This window comes from Saimiri boliviensis, chromosome 4 (genome assembly GCF_048565385.1).
Source record: "Saimiri boliviensis isolate mSaiBol1 chromosome 4, mSaiBol1.pri, whole genome shotgun sequence".
In the NCBI taxonomy this organism is placed as follows: Eukaryota; Metazoa; Chordata; class Mammalia; order Primates; family Cebidae; genus Saimiri; species Saimiri boliviensis.
The window spans coordinates 146,054,481-146,075,315 of NC_133452.1; the positions used below are offsets into that span (position 1 = coordinate 146,054,481).

Here is a 20,835-nt window from a genome sequence, read left to right on the forward strand (position 1 = left end):
AAAAAGGGTGAAGGAGGCTGATCTGGATTAAAAGAGACAATAATTAATTATAGCTCATGGGTTGAAAAACGAAACTGCTATAGAAATAATTTTGGGGACAGTGGGGATATTGGAATATGAACTGCATAATAAATGATTTTACAAAATTACTAATTTTCTTAGGTTTGATCATGTATTGCGTTACGCAGGAAAATGTTCTTAGAACATGTATGCTAACATATTTGGGGGGTGAAGAATCTGCAACTTTGAAAGAATTCATCAAAAATAAATGGGCGAGGCTTTGAATGTGGAGAGACGAGACGGAAAGGTGGCAAAACGTCCACAATGAGCTGAAGCATGGATAAGCGAAAGCTCATTGCACTATTTAAAACACTTTTCTGTAATTATAAACTATTTTTTCTGAAAAAGTCCGGGAGGGCGAAGGTCTTTCAGGAAAGGACAGCGCAAACGCAGCCGCCAGCTGAGAAGACATTGGAAAACGCCTTTCAAAATAACAATCCCGCCCTTCTCGGGGCTCTTCCCTATAGGCTGTTCCAGTCACGTGGCGGCTGTGGCCCCGCCCACAGCCCCCAGAAGCCCGCGCGCGACGTCTGCGGTTCTGTCGCTTCCTCCTGGAGGGTGGGCTGCAGCTATGGAGGGGGAGCCTCCACCTGTGGAGGAGCGGCGGCGGCTGCAGGAGGAGCTGAGCGAGTTCGTGGAGAGCTGCTGCCGGACGCTGGAGGAGGTGACGGCGTCCCTGGGCTGGGACCTGGATAGTCTGGACCCCGGGGAAGAGGAGGCGGCAGAGGTGAGGGGCGCGGCCGCGGGGCTGTTTCGGGGACTGTCGGCCCGCGGTCTTCTGTGGCACAAGGGAGATCCGCACTGGCAGCCGCGGAGGGAAGGGCGAGGAGTCCCGGTTCGTGTGCAGCGCTGCGGTGGGTGCCCGGGACCGGAGAGGGGTGCCGCGGGCGCTGGAGCAACCCTGACGTCTCTGGGTCCCGGGCTGCGGCGCGCGAGGGCCTCCCGAAGGCTCCACGCTGACCTCCCGTGCGGCGCTCCCGCCGAACTTCGAGTTTAAAGAAAAAGAGGGGCCGGGCTCGGTGGCTCACGCCTGTAATCCCAGCACTTGGTGAGGCCGAGGCGGGAGGATCGCTTGAGCCCAGAAGTTCGAGACTAGCCTGGGCAACATGGTGAAACCTCTTGCCTACCAAAAGTACAAAAATTAGCCGGGTGTGGTGGTGTGAGCCTGTGGCTCCAGCTATTCGGGAGACTGGCGTGGGAGGATCGCTTGAGGCCAGGAGCTCTAGGCTGCAGGGAACCGAGATGGCTCCACTGCACTCCATCCTGGGCGACAGAGCAAGACCCTGCCTCAAAACACAAACAATTAAAACCCAGGAAAATGCGACGAGTGAGGAGGGAATGGCAGATCTGGTATTTATTTAGAAAGTAAGTGAATGGGTCTCAGAGCGCTGCAGCAGGATTGGCGGTTTGCATTGTCATCTGTCATATAGATTCCGCAGTTGCACCAGATTCCTGTCAGGAGAGCTGGGAGTTTGCCAGTTCGCCTTTCATGCCTTAAAATTGGACGCTTCTGACTGGGACAGCAACGATTCTAGAATTATTAAAGGATATTACCAAGAGATGGTAACTGGCAACTCTCGTGGACATTAGAATTGCTTTTTTAAAAATGTAAGCAAGTGTATTTAGAGTGAACAATCATGATTTTTGTTTGTGGGGTGTTTTTTGGTGGTCTTGAGAGGAAGGGAAGTGCTCCAATGGGGGTAATTCATTATCTTTAATATTATTTCTGGGTTTATCAGGCTGTAATAATTTCTCCTGGGTTTAAGTTACATCACTGATTCCCCAGAGACATTTAAAATATATTTGATTTCTGTATATACCATTCATTATTTATTGTATTAAAAGCATAGAGGAAATTTAAAAAATCTTTATCGTTCATTTAGAGGAGTATTTGAAGCTGGAAATTCCATTTGAGTGGGGCTTACCAGACCTTTTTATACATTGTTTACTCAGCATTGCAGTAACATTGGATTCCTTGTATTAACATTTAAATAACACTTTGTTTGTGCCATTTACAATACATTACTTCATTTAATACTCATAATAACCCTATGAAGTAGGTATTGTTGGCCACATAAGGAAAGGGACATAGAGGTGATAATTTGTCCAAGAATACACTGCTAGTAAATGGCAGCTAGGATTTGAACTCAGGTCGTTGTGGCTCCTGTGAGTCTGTGCTTGATCGCTATGCTGCCTCTTTAAAACTCTTGTAAAATTCCAAAATTCTGACCATCCGCTGTGGGTTTACATCTAATTTTTGCAAAACCAATATTGGATAGTCAGGAGAATGACTTGGTTTGAAAATACTGCTTAGTGACATTCATAGTTCTTAGAATGAGTGCAATCCAATAGTGAATCTTCACATTTCCACCAGTGTTTTGGTACTGAATTTAGTGAAAAACAGTTACAGTTCCTGGTCCTGACTGAGCTTATTGTCTGATGGTGGTGAGGGAGAATACAGAGAATTCAGCCATTGTTATCATGGGTCTATGATGGGTGGAGTTAGAATTGCCTTGGTACACTTTATTGTAGGCTGTGGTGGACAAAGTTGTGGTCAGTAAAGGCTCCCTGGACAAAGTGAATTCTAAGCTGATAAATAAAAGTGAACTGAATTAGCTAGGTGAAACAGGAGGGTGAGGGGTGAGGGGAAGCATCAACAGCATGTGTAGAAGTTCAGGAGGAGGGAGTGACCAGATGAGGAAGTTTCAAGTAGTTAAGGATAGTTAGAGCATAGATTGTGGAGTTAGAGCAGAATGATAATGGTGGGTAGAGGCCAGATCTCAAAGGTCCTTGTCAGCCATATTAGAAAATCTAGGTGTGTTTTTTTTTTTTTTTTTTAATGAAGGCAGTGGGGAAGTATGGAAGCATTTTAAGCCAGGCGTATCATAATCATATTTACCTTTTAATAAAATAATAATTGCTTACATTTATTGTATGCTTGCTATGAACCAGGTCCTATTTGAATTCCTTTATGTGTATAAACTTAAGTATAGTTTTTAAAATCTTCATAATCACTTTGTAAGAGAGGTCCTGCTATTATTTTCATTTTATATAATAGATGAGGAAAATAAGGCAAAGAGAGATTAAGTGCCTTACCCAGTTTCATGCAGACAGTAAGTGGCAGAGCTGGAATTCAAACCAGCTACAGGATGGAGAATGAAGGGGAGGGCAGCAAGACTGGATGGGGTGGGGGAGAGCGTGAGAGAGATTGAGCAAGTGCAGTCAGGAGAATGCTGTTGCATTTCAGGAGACAGATGTTGGTACCCTGAACTGGGGAAGTGGCAGTGGAAATGGAAGATGTTGGGGGATTTTCAGAGATATTTAGGAGTTAAATTGGCAGTACTAGGTGATTGACTGGATGTGGGTGATGAGGGAAAAGAGGTGGTTTCTTGCTTGAGCAAGTGGGACCTTTCACTGAAATAGAAAAGTACAAGAGGAATAGGTTTGAGGGATAAGAGATGATAAATATAATATTTATTTTTGTTCATGTTAAACTTTTAGTGTCTTTAGTATATGGTACTGGAGAGAAACAAGGTATAAAGACCTAAATTTTGGGAGTCCTCACTTTAAAGTGAGAGTTGTAGCCTTGAGATCTTTCAGTAAGCATACATTAAATAGTAAAGTCAGTGGTTATATTAATACTTACATGAAAATGAACATCTAAAGGGGGACAAATAGAGCAAGGAAGACACATATTTAGAGGAGATCAAGTAGAAGGAGCTAGAGAAGTAGAAAGAACGTGAGGGATGTGTCGGGATGACAAATGGACAGTTGGAGTGTGACCTTCTAAGACAGGCGTCCCCAAACTTTTTACCCATGTAATGGGCCAGTTCACTGTCCCTCAGACCGTTGGAGGGCTGCCACATACTGTGCTTCTCTCACTGACCACCAATCAAAGAGGTGCCCCTTCCTGAAGTGCGGAGGGGGAGCCGGATAAATGGCCTCAGGGGGCCGCATGCGGCCCGCGGGCTGTAGTTTGGGGAGGCCTGTTCTAAGAGTTCAGATATGACAAGACAGTGACATGTTCTTTGGCTTTAGTGGCAAGGTTGTTAGTGACCTATTGACTGGTTTCAGTGGGGCAGTGAGTGAGGAATGGTTGTAGGTGAGGTTGTTTAGACAGTGAATGTAAACACATCTTTCAGAGAGTTAGGCTTTGAAGGAGTAGAGAGAAGACCAGGGCATTTAGGGGGTTAGGGGTTGAAGGAGTGTTTTTTTTTTTTTTTTTCTTTAATACATACCCACATGGGGGTTGACAGAGGCCTGTAGAAGATGATGCACTAGACAGTACTGTTAAATAATTAAATAATAAACATTTAATGGGAATAATTATTTAAATATTACGTACCTATTTTCTTTGTTTCTGTTTTATTTTTTTATAGGATGAAGTTGTGATATGTCCTTATGATTCCAATCATCACATGCCTAAATCATCTTTAGCAAAGCACGTGGCATCTTGTAGATTGAGGAAAATGGGCTATACCAAAGAAGAAGAGGTACCATATATTTACTGTATTATATACATTTCATGGGTTTCACACATTAATTCACAATTTTTGGAAGTTATATTGTGAGGCTCTCTGACATAAAATAATAGCCTTTATTTGAAGGGTAGGATGGTACTTTCCTAATTTCACAAATTGTGAGAAATAAGTAATACTAATCTGTTGTTTCTGTCAAATCTTAAAATAGTCAATTATCTCATACTTAAGAACACTAAGATTTTTTTTTTTTTTACTGTTCAGGGTGAAATGTATAATCCTGAGTTTTTCTATGAGAATGTGAAGATACCTTCAATTACTTTGAGTAAGTATTAAGTAATTATAATTTAAAAATATCTTAGTGTAGTTATTGATTTTCCATTTTTACATTATCAAAAGAATGGATTTTTAAAGTATGCTTATGATTAGGAAGGACATTACCTTAAGAGAATGTAGATGTACAAGGAAACTAATTCACAAAATCTGAAGTTTAGAGACCAGGCCTGTGTTAATAGGCAGTGAAAACCTTACGAAGCTTTGTACAGTAGAGCAGACACCTTCCTTCTCAGTTAAAACAAAAATTTGAGCTTGTGACACAAATTGAAGGATAAGGCTGAAGATGGACATTTGTTCCAGGGATTCACAGCGTATATAGAGGTTAAAGTCTTGGGCTCTGGAAAAAAAATGTCCTGATTCATCTCCTGTTTTTATTATGAACAGATGTGACCTTCAGCAAGGTAATTAACTTGTTTATTGCCTAAATTTCTTTAAAATGGAGGTGGTTATAGTAGCGCTTTGTGAGAATTAAGCGATATGTGTAATATTTTTAGAATAGCGTCAGGCACTTATCTGGAGGCAGCTAGAGGGTCACAGAGCTGTGACCATTACAACACAGGCTTTAAGAATGTTAGCTGTTATTAATCACGAAAATTTGTTGCTGCTACTGCTCTGTGCCTAATTATAGGCATGAACTGCTTGAAGTCTGATTACTTACTTGGCTGTAGATAAATCTGAAAGGATTCTGTGTTCAGATACTGTAGACAGGGATGTGGATTTTTCTTAAGATTTTGGAAGGTCTGTCCACGTGTCCAGAGAGCTTGGATCAGAAACCAGTTCATCATTTAATTGTGGTCACTGATGATTCATATTGTATTTATGGTTTTTTTGGTTTTTGTTTTTTTTGGCAGATAAGGACTCACAATTCCAGATAATTAAACAAGCTAGAACTGCAGCTGGGAAAGACAGTGATTGTTATAATCAAAGTAAGTGGCATTACAGTTTAAGTGAATTAATGAATCAAATTATTTTTTTCTCATAAGCATGTTACTAATTTTCTTCGAGAAAAACCTGTGAAAACAGTTACATGGGAAAGGTTAGGTTTTACATTTAACATTAGGCTAATTTGCTTCGTTTCAACTTCATTTGTTAGATATTTCCTGTTAAGATACACCAGAGTCTTACTAGGTCACTATCTTAGCTAGGGGTTTATCCTTTGAATTACCTGGTGATTTATAGGTGAGGTTGCCTATGGCTAATTTTAAAAATTATTATTTAGTAAATATAGGTAGTCTCAATTTAATGATGGTTTAATTTAGGATTTTTCAACTTTATGGTGGTGTGAAAACAATACATAACCACAAGGTATTAGACTTTAAGCCGTAGGGATTCTTTTATCAGACGCTGGGCTGCATTTTCATCTTAAGGGTATTTTCAGTTTATGATGGGTTTATCAGGATATAACCCCTTGTAAGTCAATAAATGCTATTGAGTGAGGCTCTTTTACCCTGAGATTTCCTCTCTTGAGAGTGTTGAAATGCAATGTAAAGAAAAGGCTTAGGCTAAAAGAGGTTAGTCTCCACAACTACCCTCAGATTATTACCCAGTAAGTGAGTTGGTTTGAGGTAATGAATCCTTGGGATCCCCTTCTCAGAAAAAAAGTATAAACACAAACGTTTTACATATAATTTCAGAGGATTCATATTAACAGATCCTTTCATGTCCAGCTTTGGAGCTGGGTTAAAGAGTTTCTGCTTGGGAACCTCAGCAGGACTAAGTTTTAAGCATAAGCTTCTAGGAAGTAGAAAGAAAACTTAATCTGTCAAAAACGTAGACCTAGGCCAGGCGCAGTGGCTCATGCCTGTAATCCCAGCGCTTTGGGAGGCCGAGGCGGGCAGATCACCTGAGGTCAGGAGTTCAAGACCAGCCTGGTCAACATGGCAAAACCCCCTCATCTTTACTAAAAAGTACAAAAATTAGCTGTGCATGGTGGCGGGTGCCTGTAATCCCAGCTACTCTGGAGACCGATGCAGGGAGAATTGCTTGAACCCAGGAGGTGGTGGTTGTAGTGAGCCCAGATGGCGCCATTGCACTCCAGCCTGGACAATAGAGCAAAATCTTCTGTCTCAAAAAAAAAAAAAAAAAAAAAAAAACACCATAAATGAGTTAATAAAAGTTTAAATTTCTAATGAACCTAGATATGACATCTATCCAAAACCTGAACAACTTAGAAGGGTTTCTGCATTGCATTGTCTTCTTTAAACTTTCTGCAGGTAGCTTTCTCTGGACATCTTACCTTTTTTTCCTCATTGTTTTTTCTAGCTGAATTATATTTACCAGGCTGTAGTCATGGCTGGTTTTCTCCCTTGTTGAAGTTGAGGATCTTTACCAAATATGTTCTAAGCCAGTATCTGGATTTGGTGTCTTAGAGTTGTACTGTGGCTTCAGAAGGAAGACCATCTTATCCTTAGCTGTCTATATTACATGGGTAATCTACAACAGCCAAAAGCACATTTCTTTTGGCTGTTCCCACTTTTGTCAGTTTTCACTTTTGTCCCTGTCAGCAGAACTCCAGGTTTTTTTCTTTGAGGGAGACAGTTGACTCTCATTTTATTTGGAGAGATTACTGAGCTGTGACTAGTCAAGTCTTTTTTGGCCTCTGCTATTTATTGGTTCTACTCATATCCCTGGTAATGTACCCATAAAAAAGTAGAGGTTTTTGGTTTTTGAAGGGGTTAATATAAGAAAACAAATTGTCTGATAGAGACATAAAGTTCTAGTGTGTTCTATTTTTATTTTTTAAAAGCTTCTTTTTTTTTCTAAAGCTCTATTATGAATTACATTTCTCTTTCACAACAAACTCGTGATAAGTCAAATGGATACTTTCCTCTGCATAATAGGTGAAGAAACAGGCACACAAAAGTGAAATAACTTGCCTTTGCTAAATAATAGCAAAGTGGATTCACAACTAAGTTCTGAATTTTGACACAAACTCTGAACTCAGTTGTTTGATTTTCTGTTAGAAACCCTACATTTAGTAAAATTTGTGGACTAGGATTCTAGATATTGCTTACATTTATTATATCTTTCATGATGAAGTGGAAGCATATCACCAACTTCATATCTCTACATAGTAATTGTGACTATCAGTGCTGTTCATTGTTTATTCTACTTGGTGTAAACCTGTTTGAAAGAAATAAAAGTAGCTGCTTGGCCATGTATTAATGACAACGACTCTTAGCTTTTGTCTCCTTATCTGTAATGTAAAACTCTCCTAGAGTTGTTGAGAGGAACAGCAATAATGGATGCTAAAGAAGCCCTAGCTCCAATAATTGGTAGCTACAGTGCTCTAAGTGAAAATTAATGTACATAAAGTAATATTAAGATAATGAAATGGATGAGTTTTTTTATATGTGAGTAGTTTAGAAAATGTTCTGCTTTTTAATTTATAGAACAGTAATAAGGTAGATTTGGACAGTGAACTTAGTTCTTTTTAAAAGCAAAGAATTGCTTTGAATAGTTCTCTCAATAGGTAAGAGGAACTTTGATTTTGAATTTTTACACTATTTTAAAATTGTTAACAGTAACTTTTTATGTGATCTGTAAGCCTATTAAAAAATTTTTTGGCCGGGTGCTGTGGCTCATGTGTGTAATCCCAGCACTTTGGGAAGCTGAGGTAGGTGAATCACCTGAGGTCAGGAGTTCAAGACCATCTTGGCCAACATGGTGAAACCCTGTCTCAACTAAAAATACAAAAATTAGCTAGGCACAATGGCACAAGCCTGTAATCCCAGCTACTCGGGAGGCTGAGGCATGAGAATCGCTTGAACCTGGGAGACAGAGGTTGCAGTGAGCCGAGATGGTGCCACTGCACTCAAGATGGCGCCACTGCACTCCAGTCTGGGTGACAGAGTGAGACTCTGTCTCAAAAAAAAAAAAAAAAAAAAAAATCCTCTGTAGAGTTAAGCAGTTTTTAAACAAATTATTTTTCTGGCTCACTTATGTCTTAGACATTTTAAGATCTTTTCCCTCAAGACAAGAATTTCTTTAAATGTCTTGTTGATATATTTACTTTGAAGGGAGAATGACTAATGAGAAATTTTACATTTCTCCATCTAATTCATATTTTGTTATAACTAAAATGTAAGTTTTTGACAAGGTTTTAGGTGTGTTTTCATTTCCTCTGTCATGTCAGGCCTAAACTCATTGTACAGAATTCTCAATCTGTTAAACTTCATGAAAACTCGAGCAACCATTAGATCTGCATACTTATTTTCAGATTTAGTTACTTTGGTTAGTTTTTTAAGCAAGCTATTTCAATCATAAACAATCATTTTATATTTAGTGGTTTATCTTTTTCCTTCAATATTAAATATTCAAGTGATATACTTCAGTATCATGAAGTGTGTTTGAGTCATGGCTGTGATGTGAAGATCAGTGTACTATGAAAGAAACTTAAAAAGACAGGATAAAATGGCTTTAGAGCCAATCTGTTCCTATCACTTGTGAGACTTTGGGCAAGTCATGTATGTTACTTCTATGACCCTTAATTTCTGTATCTGTAATCTTAGGGAATTGACTCTGAATGAATTCTCCCTAAAATTCTGAATTTGTATCTTTGTGACAACACCTTCTACTACTATTTAATGTTGCATGTTACATGTTTAAGATCCCCTTTGATGACAAAAGTGACTAACATGAATGAGAATTGGCATTATTAAAGCAATAGATTAGAGTTTCAATTTGAGGTGATGCAAAGTTCAGAGATGGATAGAGGTTGCACAACAATGTGAATGCACTTCATGTCTCTGAACAGTACACTGAAAACAATGGCTAGAATGTTAAATTTTATGTATACTTTGCCACAAAAAACCTACAAAAACAAAGGGTCATAGAATTATTATAATTACAGAACATTCATATGTACCTTTAAATCACTTAGAAATGTGCATTCTGAAAATTTACATCTTCCGTAATGTAAGTTTATTTAAGTATGTTTATCCTTTTCGTTGTCAGAAATATCTATGTTCCGAATGAACTGAATGCAGTTTGTTGCTTAACCTTTCCTGTACTTTTTCTTTTTCAGTAATTGGGGTGAGTATAAAGAGGAATTAGGAACCTGAATGTACTCCTTATTTAAAGATATGCAGTATCCTTTTTGCAAATGATATCCTTTTAAAAGTATCACTCAAATTTCTAAACTTTATCTTAATACCTCTCACATATTATAGTCTTGATTTGGAATATTGGTTGAATTTCAAGGAATTTAATTATCAGTCTTCATCATAAAGAAATTTAAGATGAATAAATTGAAGAAAGTGCTAAAATAATTTAAGAAGGAAATTATGTTTCTTTGTTTAAAAATAACAGGCAAAGGTTTATGTGGAGCTTGTTTGTAATACATCATTGTTTTCCAATCTTTATGTTTTTCTCCCAAATTTTTATAGCCTATTTTCAAAGGAATTAGGCTTAACAAAGTTGTTTTTATAATTTTATATTATAAAATGCCTACTATAATTAGAATAAAATTGATTGACTTGAAAGGGAACCCTTTTTTCCCACTAATTCAAAACTTTCACTAGTAAACATGGCCATATATTGTTATTAATAGCCCTGTTAAACCATGGCCTCAGATTCATTGCAGCTCTACTCTTAATATGCAGACAAATAGTATCTCTTTTTTGTTGTAATGCTTAGTTCATAGTATGGTCTTATTTGAATTCTTTTGCCTCTACCTAGTAACTTAATGAGGTTAGACTTTATGAAATATAAGTATCTGGAAAGAGCTACTGATTTTATTTGTTCTATGAACCAATTACTACTTTAGAATAAGTTAGCAAACAATGAAAGGATTCCTTTAGTAGCTCATGTTCTTTGTTTGCATTAGTGAATAATGAGTCTAGAAAGAATTGTTTTAAATTGCTTTTTTTACAGTTCCAATCATTTTTTTATTTGAGAAAATTTGAATCTCAAAACAAAAATTTTCTTCAATGTTTAATACATCATATCAAGGTATTGTATTTCCTTTTTTTTTCACTAATGAGCAGATTTGAGAAAATTCTGTAACTACTGGGGGGCACTGCTATTAACTTTTTTCAGTTAATTTGGTTAAGCCACTATGCTTCCTCCTCAGGAAATTAAAATGAGTTTAGTTTCAGTTTAATGTGTCTTTTTCTGGCCTGAGGAGATGGTGGACTTCTGCTATTTAATTAAGTATTTTTTGGCCCCTAGCTCTAAGTCCTTGCACAAGTGCAATATATTTTGAATATTGACCATCTAACTTGATGTCTCATACAAAAAGATATTTTTTACACAGTTTTTAATATTTCCATAGTTTATTTTCAAAGAAACTATAATGCATATTACTTATTAAAAGCATTTTCTCCCAACTTTGATGGCGAAAAGCGTATCAACAAATAACTACTTTTGTAGATGGATAGCCTTTTAAAAATTGTTACCCAAAAGGTTTTCATAGAGCAAATTGTCTCTTATGTTTATTCCTGCCTGCCTTCCTGGGATCTGTCTTTATTGTTGTTGGAGAGAATAGCAAACATCCATAATTCTTTTTTTTTTTCATGGATATTACATTCAGGATAGAATTGTTGTTTGTCATTTATTGCATAGATTGATATTTTGTATAGTTAGGGATTCTTATGAAAAAATTTTTTTTAAAGTTGCATTATGAAAGCACATGTTTAAAGATAACTAGATTTTAAGTTCACAATGCTTCATGTATTGTTTATCCTTCTGGTTTTGTTTTTACTTTAGGAATTTATTCTTCATTGCCTGTTGAAGTTCCTCTGAATCACAAACGGTTTGTTTGTGATCTAACTCAAGCTGATCGTCTTGCCCTATATGATTTCGTAGTTGAGGAGACAAAGAAAAAGCGCTCTGATTCTCAGATCATTGAAAATGACAGTGATCTCTTTGTGGACTTGGCTGCCAAAATCAATCAAGGTTTGAGATGCACATCATAGCTTTACATTCCTTCATTATCATTTTATTGAGTATTATTAAGGTGATTTAATTGTCAGGCCACTTGGCGTTAGAATAAAATGGTTTTGTAATATTTAATATTGACATGCAGTTGGCCCTCTGTATCTGTGGGTTCCACATCCATCAATTTGACCAACTATGAATTGAAAATATTTGGAAAAAGTAAAAATGGGTGGTTGCCTCTGTACCATACATGTAGAGACTTCGTATTCTTGTCAAAATTCCCTAAACAACTATTCATACAGCATTTACATCATATTAAGTTTTTGTTTTGTTTTAAAAAAGACGGAGTCTCCCTCTGTTGCCTAGGCTGGAGTGCAGAAGTACGATCTCAGTGCACTGCAATCTCTGCCTCCCAAGCTCAAGCAATTCTTGTGCCTTAGCCTCCCGAGTAACTGGGATTACAGACATACGCTACTATGCCTGGCTAATTTTTGTATTTTCAGTAGAGATGGGGTTTCCCCACGTTGGCCAGGCTGGTTTCAAACTCCTGGCCTCAAGTGGTCCTTACACCTTGGCATCCCAAAGTGCTGGGATTACAGGCATGAGCCACTGTGCCTGGCTTCTATCAGGTATTGAAAGTAATTTATCCTTTGATTTGGGGAGGAGATAAAAAGAAAGAAAAAAAAACGAAAGTAATTTAGAAATAAAGTGTATGGGAGGGTGTGTGTAGGTTATATGTAAATACTACACCATTTTATATCAGAGACTTGAGCATCCATGGATCTTGGTATCCTTGGGGGTTCCTGAACAATCCTCCTTGGATACTGAGGGATATTTACTCAGTACCTGAGGTTTTGCTCTGATTTTTACATTAAATGTATCTTCTTTCTGTAAGAATATTAAAACTGCGGGAGGCTGAGGTGGGCAGATCACAAGATCAAGAGTTCAAGACCAGCCTGACTTACATGGTTAAACCCCATCTCTACTAAAAATACAAAAATTAGCCAGGCGTGGTGGTGTGCACCTATAGTCCCAGCTACTTGGGAGGCTGAGACAGGAGAATCGCTTGAACCTAGGAGGCAGAGGTTGTAGTGAGCCAAGAGCACTCCATTGCTCTCTAGCCTGGGTGACAGAGTGAGACTCTGTCTCAAAGAAAAAAACAAAAAAGAATATTACAACTCTGTTGTTACTTTAAGCTATGTGCCTAAGCACTCTTATGTTCAGCTAATGGCTGGAGAAAAGGAATTATATAAAACTTGGCCCGTGTATAGAGAATACCCAGTGTTTAGAATGTTTTGTGTGCTACTTTAAACAAGTTAAAATACAGGATTGTGATGTGTTTATTTGATAATTCATAGAATTTAAAAGCTTTGGAGGGTATGATAATTTTATTTTATTCTTTCATTAGATAATAGTCGAAAAAGTCCAAAATCCTATCTTGAAATTCTGGCAGAAGTAAGAGATTATAAAAGAAGACGCCAGTCCTATAGAGCTAAGAATGTTCACATAACCAAGAAATCATATACTGAGGTAAGTTTTACATAATCTTTGTTGATTATAAAAAATTTCCCTTAGATAATTTTCTAAATCTGTTCTATGAATTTCCACAATTCTTTGGAAATTTTCTGAAAGTGTCTTCAGTGTGGCCACACCTGATTTGTATCTGTTCCATCACTTGTAGATCCACCCTTCAGCAGGCAAAGGTTTTCATAGTACAGAAACCTTATACCTTATATAAAGCACTTACACATTCTTTTTTTTTTTTTTTTTTTGAGACGGAGTTTCACTCTTGTTACCCAGGCTGGAGTGCAATGGCGCGATCTCAGCTCACCGCAACCTCTGCCTCCTGGGTTCAGGCAATTCTCCTGCCTCAGCCTCCTGAGTAGCTGGGATTACAGGCACGCACCACCATGCCCAGCTAATTTTTTGTATTTTTAGTAGAGACGGGGTTTCACCATGTTGACCAGGATGGTCTCGATCTCTTGACCTCATGATCCACCCGCCTCGGCCTCCCAAAGTGCTGGGATTACAGGCTTGAGCCACCACGCCCGGCCCACTTATACAATCTTAAAAGATAGTTCCTTGTGAGAAAGTAGTAGCATATCAGGGTAAAAGCATGAGTTTGGGCTTTAGGTAGACCTCACCTTGAGTTTTGATTCTGCTCTTTCTCATTGGCTCTTTGACTTCAGCAAGTTATTTGAGCTTTTTAGATCGAATGTTTTCTTTGCATAATAATTATATAATCTCTGCAGGGTTGTTACAAGAATTGACTGACAGAATGCATGCAAAACAAAGAATATTAGCTATTACCTTTTTTGTAGAAATCTTAGCATATTTTTATGTACTCTAGTAATATTTGGGCTTAAGAAATGTGTTGATATACATTATACATTAGTCTCTTGGTATATATCTAGACTTATTTTCAGATGCCATTTAATGGCTCATTAGAGTTGATGAATTTTTTTGGTACCTTGCCCAGACTCTTCAAATAATTTCCTCATCGATTCCCTAATTGTTCCTATATTATTTCTTACTTCTCTCTGATTTAAAAGACCTTCCATAATCTGGCCTCCTTTTCTCAAGCATTTTCTTTTGCTTTAATCAAGCATGTCTCTTAAACTGTATCTAATTGCATATAATTCTTACCTGCATGACCTAATACCTGTTATTTTCTTACCTGAAATGTTGTTTTTGCCATTTTAAATCTTGTTGAGTTTAAGGGCCAACATTTCCATGAGGTGCTAGTTGACTATCACTAGTTTATTGTACTAATATTCTGTACCACACAGCTTAGCTCTAAATTTTATGCTGTTCTTTTTACAATTAAAGTCTGATTTTAGACTTACCTTTGTAAAATTAGACTTACCTTTGCAAGTAGAGATCTGGGTCCCTGTCATACTGCCTTGGTGATTCTTAGAGTCCCTAAGATACTTGGCTCATCAGTTGTTTTTAGTCTGGTCTCTTGATAACCTTTGTAATCAAGCTTAAATGTTGCTGCTAGCATTTTTTATGATTTTATAGTTTATGTTTTATTGTGGAAATATTCAAACGTATACTAAAGTGGATAGCATAGTCTAAGGAACTCTTATGTATCCATCACCCAGCTTCAAAAATTGAAATATAAAATTGGTAAGGACTTCATAGAGAAGGTAGCCTTTGAGGGAAAGGGAGAAGCCAGGAGGAGTAAAGGAATGTCTGCTTATTGACTCTTTCCTATGTGGTAGACCTGAGCTAGGTGGGTTCTGTGCAGACATCAGGCTTCAAGGAGCTTATGTAGAGCTGTTTACAAGGAGGGGGCTTGTAGGCCTGCTGGGAAGTGTGAGAGCTGGAACTTGAGATATGTGTGTGTGACTAATGTTACTCCACTAGGTTGGACCTTGGCATATCTTAGGTTTTCCATGGGATAATATAATGGAGGAGGGGAGGTGGAAGATAAGGATTTTCTGGGTAGAAGAACTAGCATTCTGAAAAGCAGATAAAAGTACAGGAGTTTTTCAGAGACTCATTTGTAATCCAGGGTGGCTAGAGCTTAGGACTTCTCCACTGAGAGATGAGGCTGATTTCTATCTGATGTAGTAAAATCCTGGAGGGCTTTGAAGGCTTCATTAAGGAGTTTGGATATTGTTCCACTTTACTTTGGGAGCCATTGAAAGTTTCTTTAAGGTGGGGAGAAACACAGTTAGGCCTGAATGACAGTGTTTTTGAGATTGCCCCTTGCCCCCTATACCTTTTTTCTGAAAACATTTTCTATTTAATCATGAGGAAAGTGTAAGCTGTTTTAGTTTTGTCTTTGCCTCTGCAGTGACTAATCCTGTGCTTGGTGGCATGAGTAAATAGGAAAGGAAAAACTTTCCAGTGGTTCTTATGGGTAAGGGATTTATAGTGTTATTCGGAAAGTATCTGTGAAGTGACTGTATGTTTCATATTTTGTCTTATTAAATCGTATGATTGGGTCAAGATGACTTAATTATAAGGTTTAAAAAAATTGTAAATAATCTCTAACAGAGATATAAATTGCAAAACTGAAAATAGTACCAAGAACTCCCATTATTGCCTTTACTCCGATCACTCATTGTGATCTGTTATTTTGCCACATAGCTTATCATTGGCACTCTCTTTCTCTGTCTGCACATTTTTCACTCTCTCGATCTCTATGTATACATATTTTTTCCCCTGAATTCAGGGAAATTCTTTAAGAGTTAAATTACATACATCATGACCCCTTTATCCCTAGTATGTATTTCCTGAGATATTTTATTACATAAAGTTAGTACAGTTAGCAACTTCAAATTTAATATTACTATAAAACTTTTATCTACTATTCATATTCCAGTTTGACCATTGCCTTTTCTCTGTTCTCTGAACTGCACGTGTCCCACAGTCTTTTATGTCATAGTGCTTAGTAAAAATTTGATTATTAGCACTAGTTTTTCTAGCATTATAGTCTTAATTTTTTGAGCAGTTTGTTACCTGAAATTCGGTGCTTACCTCTCCCAAGGTGATTCGAGATGTGATAAATGTGCACATGGAAGAACTCAGCAATCATTGGCAAGAAGAGCAAGAGAAAACAGAGGATGATGCTGAAAAGTATGTCATTATCTTTATTGGTGGAAATACTCTCTCTTCAATCTGTTAGTTATAATTGTTAAATTTTAGCATTTCTAAAACCCTTGATAGCACACCGTATACTCATCAAAATGCTTTTTGATGTCAGTGTTCTCAGGTTTATTATACCAGAGTTGTTCTGACATTACCCTTTGACAGTTTTCAGGGGACAAGCATATTAGTGAAATATTTAAATAGCAAAACATATTAACATTTATGCCTAGTATTCCATTATTGGAACACCAGGTATGTGGGCATTATTTATATCCTACTGCTCAAGGTCATCACCAAGGTCTTATTGCAAAAATTCAAAAACTTGCAACCTCAGGCATAAATGGGTTAAGAGCTGTGTTTCTTTGTCCTCTGATATGGGTTATAAGATTGTGCATATTTAGACCATATCTACCATTAGTTTGATAAAGAATATTGTACTTTAGGCTGGTGTGTCTGTGTGTGTATACTGGAGACAAGTGGCAAAACAAACAGATTAACTTTCTTTTCTATGTTTTAGGAATGAAGAAAGGAGATCAGCTTCAGTAGATTCACGACAGTCTGGTGGAAGCTATTTGGATGCTGAGTGTTCACGACATAGAAGGGATCGGAGTAGAAGCCCACATAAACGAAAAAGAAATAAAGATAAGGATAAAAACTGTGAGTCGAGAAGAAGGAAAGAGAGGTGGGTCTAACCCTGTATCATCCAACATTGAATTCTCTACTTTTTAAAAGTAGAACAGGTTCTTCTGTTGTAGACCATGCTGAGAAAATAGCTTTTAAGAATAAATTAGAGGCTGGGCGAGGTGGCTCACGCCTGAAATCCCAGCACTTTGGGAGGCCAAGGTGGGCAGATCACAAGGTCAGGAGCTCGAGACCATCCTGGCTAACACGATGAAACTCTGTCTCTACTAAAAATACAAAAAAATTAGCCGGGTGTGGTGGTGCGTGCTTGTAGTCCCAGCTCAGGTGGCTGAGGCAGAAGAAGTGCTTGAACCTGGGAGGTGGAGGTTGCAGTGAGCCAAGATTGTGCCACTGCACTCCAGCCTTGGCGATGGAGTCAGACTCCATCTCAAAAAAGAAAAAAGAATAAGTTAAAGTAAGGAGAGTAAACAACTGATGATTCCTAACATTCATTATAGTTCAGTTCAAATAACCATCACTCTAGTGACATAGTTCTCTACATGTGTGATGGGATATTGGTTTCTCTTTTTTTATCTCTTACTTGCTTGCTTCCTAAACAGGACATTTGAAAGTAATGTCTAAATAGGATGTAACTGTGTTAAACAGGTGTTTTCCTAGATCTCTTTTTTCTGCTTATTCCTTCCTTCCTCTTTCTCTTATTCTTTCTCTTTTTTTTTCTTCTAATTCCTCAATTAAGGGTATATGAGGTCAGACAGAAGATCTAAATTTTGTCAGTCAATTTGGTCCTTGTTGGTAAAATTTTGAAAGCTCGAGAGATATGAATTAATACTGAAAAGTAAATGTAAATCATTTGAAGCATATTTCTGTATTCCAGCTGCTTATGAGGCATGTACCTAGATCTCAAGTTCATCGAGTCTATAACTAAACTTAGCTTTTTCTCAGTCTGCTCCTTTTCCCCCAGCATTCCTATCCTGGTTAAAGAGATGACTCTCATCTATTACCTAAGCCAGAAATCAAGGAGTCATTTTAGATACTTACCATCTGGTCAGTTCCTAGTGAAATGATGGTCATTTTCCTAATTGTTCTACTTGTCTCTAAATTTACTGCATGTGATTCTATCCCTTATATACTGCTAGAATGAATAGTCACGTCATAGAACTCTACTGGCAATCTGGTTTGGTGGCTCACACCAGTAATCCCTACACTTTGGGAGGCCGAGCTAGGTGGATCACTTGAGCTCAGGAGTTCAAGGCCAGCCCTGGAAAGTTGGCCAAACCTCATCTCTACAAAAAATAAAAACATTAACCATGCATGGTGGCGCACATCTGTGTTCCCAGCCACTTGGGGGGCTGAGGCAGGAAGATTGCTTGAGCCTGAGAGGTTAAGGCTGCAGTGAGCCATGTTCATGCCCCTGCATGCCAGCCTGGGCAACAAAGTGAGACCCTGTCTCAAAAAAAGTGAGAACTCGCTGGGCTTGGTGGCTCACGCCTATAATCCCAGCACTTTAGGAGGCCGAGGCAGTGGATCATGAGGTCAAGAGATCGAGACCATCCTGGTCAACATGGTGAAACCTTGTCTCTACTAAAAAGTCCAAAAATTAGCTGGGCATGGTGGCACGCACCAGTAGTCTCAGCTACTCGGGAGGCTGAGGCAGGAGAATTGCTTGAACCCAGGAGGTGGAGGTTGCAGTGAGCCGAGATTGCACCATTGCACTCCAGCCTGGGTAACGAGTGAAACTGTCTCAAAAAAAAAAAAAAAAAAAAAAGTGGGAACTCCTAAGTGGCAAATTCACATTCTTTTGAATGGCTCTCAAGACCTCTGAGTTCCTGGCTCCTACCTACTTGTATTTTGCTACTACCCCATGAAATGTATAACTTGTGCTCTAGCCAGCCTGAGTTACTTAGAGTTCCTCATCCACACTGTGCCACATCTATGCCTTTCCACTTTGTGTTCTGCTGCCTACCTCTTTTTAAAAGCCTGCTTAATAAACTCCTCATCTTTTAACACCCGTCTCAGCCATTTCCTGAAGCATTTTTCTCACTCATTCAAGCAAAGCTGATCATCTTTTCCATTTTGTCACCACCTTACCTAGCTCATATTTATTCTTGAGTTTAATGGTTATTATCACTACTAGACTGTGAGCCCCATGAAGGCAAGGTCTGTATCTTACCTTATTTCATTTTATATACACAGTGCTGTCAAATATTAGGCTATCAAATAATATCCTGTCTCTCTAGGGCTACTGGTAATCAGGAATTAAAACTTATTGTATTGGTTTGATGATTTTGTTCATTTTACTGTCATTCAGTTAATTAGGTGTAAAGCCAGCTATGACTTAGTCTTTTTCTTATACAAATGAAATATTTGCTTAGTAGTCCTTTTGGATTCATATGCTATTTTATAATAATTATACATACACAAACTAATTCTTGATTATTAAAATTGTGCTCTTTCACTTCTTTCAGGTTTGGTAGTGCTTCTTCTACTTAAGTAATTTTTGACATTTCTAATCAATCCCTATTGACTCAAATACATTAGAAGTCCTCAAAAATCCAAACATTAAATAATTTTTATTTGGCCGGGCGCGGTGGCTCAAGCCTGTAATCCCAGCACTTTGGGAGGCCGAGGCGGGTGGATCACGAGGTCAAGAGATCGAGACCATCCTGGTCAACATGGCGAAACCCCGTCTCTACTAAAAATACAAAAAACTAGCTGGGCGTGGTGGCGCGTGCCTGTAATCCCAGCTACTCAGGAGGCTGAGGCAGGAGAATTGCCTGAACCCAGGAGGCGGAGGTTGCGGTGAGCCGAGATCGCGCCATTGCACTCCAGCCTGGGTAACAAGAGCGAAACTCCGTCTCAAAAAATAAAAATAAAAAAAAATAATTTTTATTTAAAGAAGATAAACTGGATATAAACAAGAAATACTTTTGAACAGGCTAATCTTTGATATCCACACCTGGGGTGGACTGAATTATAGGTACTTGGTTTATCTCACATAAACTGGAACAAGTAAAACATTCATTTAGAATTAAACAGTGATTTTTTTTTTTAAAGAGTATATATGAAAAATGCATTATGAAAACTAAGAGACAGGCTGGGTGTGGTGGCTCACGCCTGTAATCCCAGCACTTCGGGAGGCTGAGGCAGGCAGATCACCTGAGGTCAAGAGTTCAGGACCAGCCTGATCAACATGGTGAAACCCCGTCTCTACTAAAAATACAAAAAATAGCCAGGCAAGGTGGTGCACATCTGTAATCTCAGCTACTCAGGAGGCTGAGGCAGGAGAATCGCTTGAAGCTGGGAGGCAGAGGTTGCAGTGAGCTGAGGTCGTGCCACTGTACTCTAGCCTGGGCAATAAGTACAAAACTCCATCTCAGAAAGAAACAAAACACTAACAGACAAAACTGAAATAGGAATAATAAAAATGATTTTTTAAAAATTATGCTTTGAAATTCTGCTTTAAAATTAATTGTAATATATATGTAAATGATAACTAGAAAATTCATTTCAAATAGGATATTAAAGTGGTATATATTACTGTTAAATTATTTTAAAGCTCTGATATTATAATGTCCATCATTTATAACCATTTTTTTTGGTACCTCTTTTGTTTCAGGGATGGGGAAAGACATCATAGTCATAAAAGAAGAAAGCAAAAAATATAAATGAAGTACTTGTACATGTATTAATTATGATTATGCCATGATAACCAGTATGCTGATATATTAATTGGAATTGCTTTGCATAGGAGAATGTTTTTATGATCTGTTTAGTGCTTATTATTTTCCAATAAATATACTTCAAACCGTTAGTACACTATTATGCCCTACAACTTTGTTTT

At 38.1% G+C, this 20,835-nt stretch overlaps 1 protein-coding gene across 1 annotated transcript; it reads left to right on the forward strand.

Annotated features, from left to right (window-relative positions):
* The first annotated feature begins 574 nt into the window (after window positions 1-574).
* On the forward strand, window positions 575-20,813 carry SNRNP48 (small nuclear ribonucleoprotein U11/U12 subunit 48). Its single transcript, XM_003927369.3, has 9 exons — window positions 575-787; window positions 4,440-4,553; window positions 4,803-4,863; window positions 5,726-5,800; window positions 11,583-11,771; window positions 13,162-13,283; window positions 16,252-16,340; window positions 16,870-17,034; window positions 20,611-20,813. The coding sequence occupies exons 1-9, from the start codon at window positions 632-634 to the stop codon at window positions 20,657-20,659; spliced, it is 1,020 nt and encodes a 339-aa protein (XP_003927418.1). The 5' UTR covers window positions 575-631; the 3' UTR covers window positions 20,660-20,813.
* Window positions 20,814-20,835: the final 22 nt, after the last annotated feature.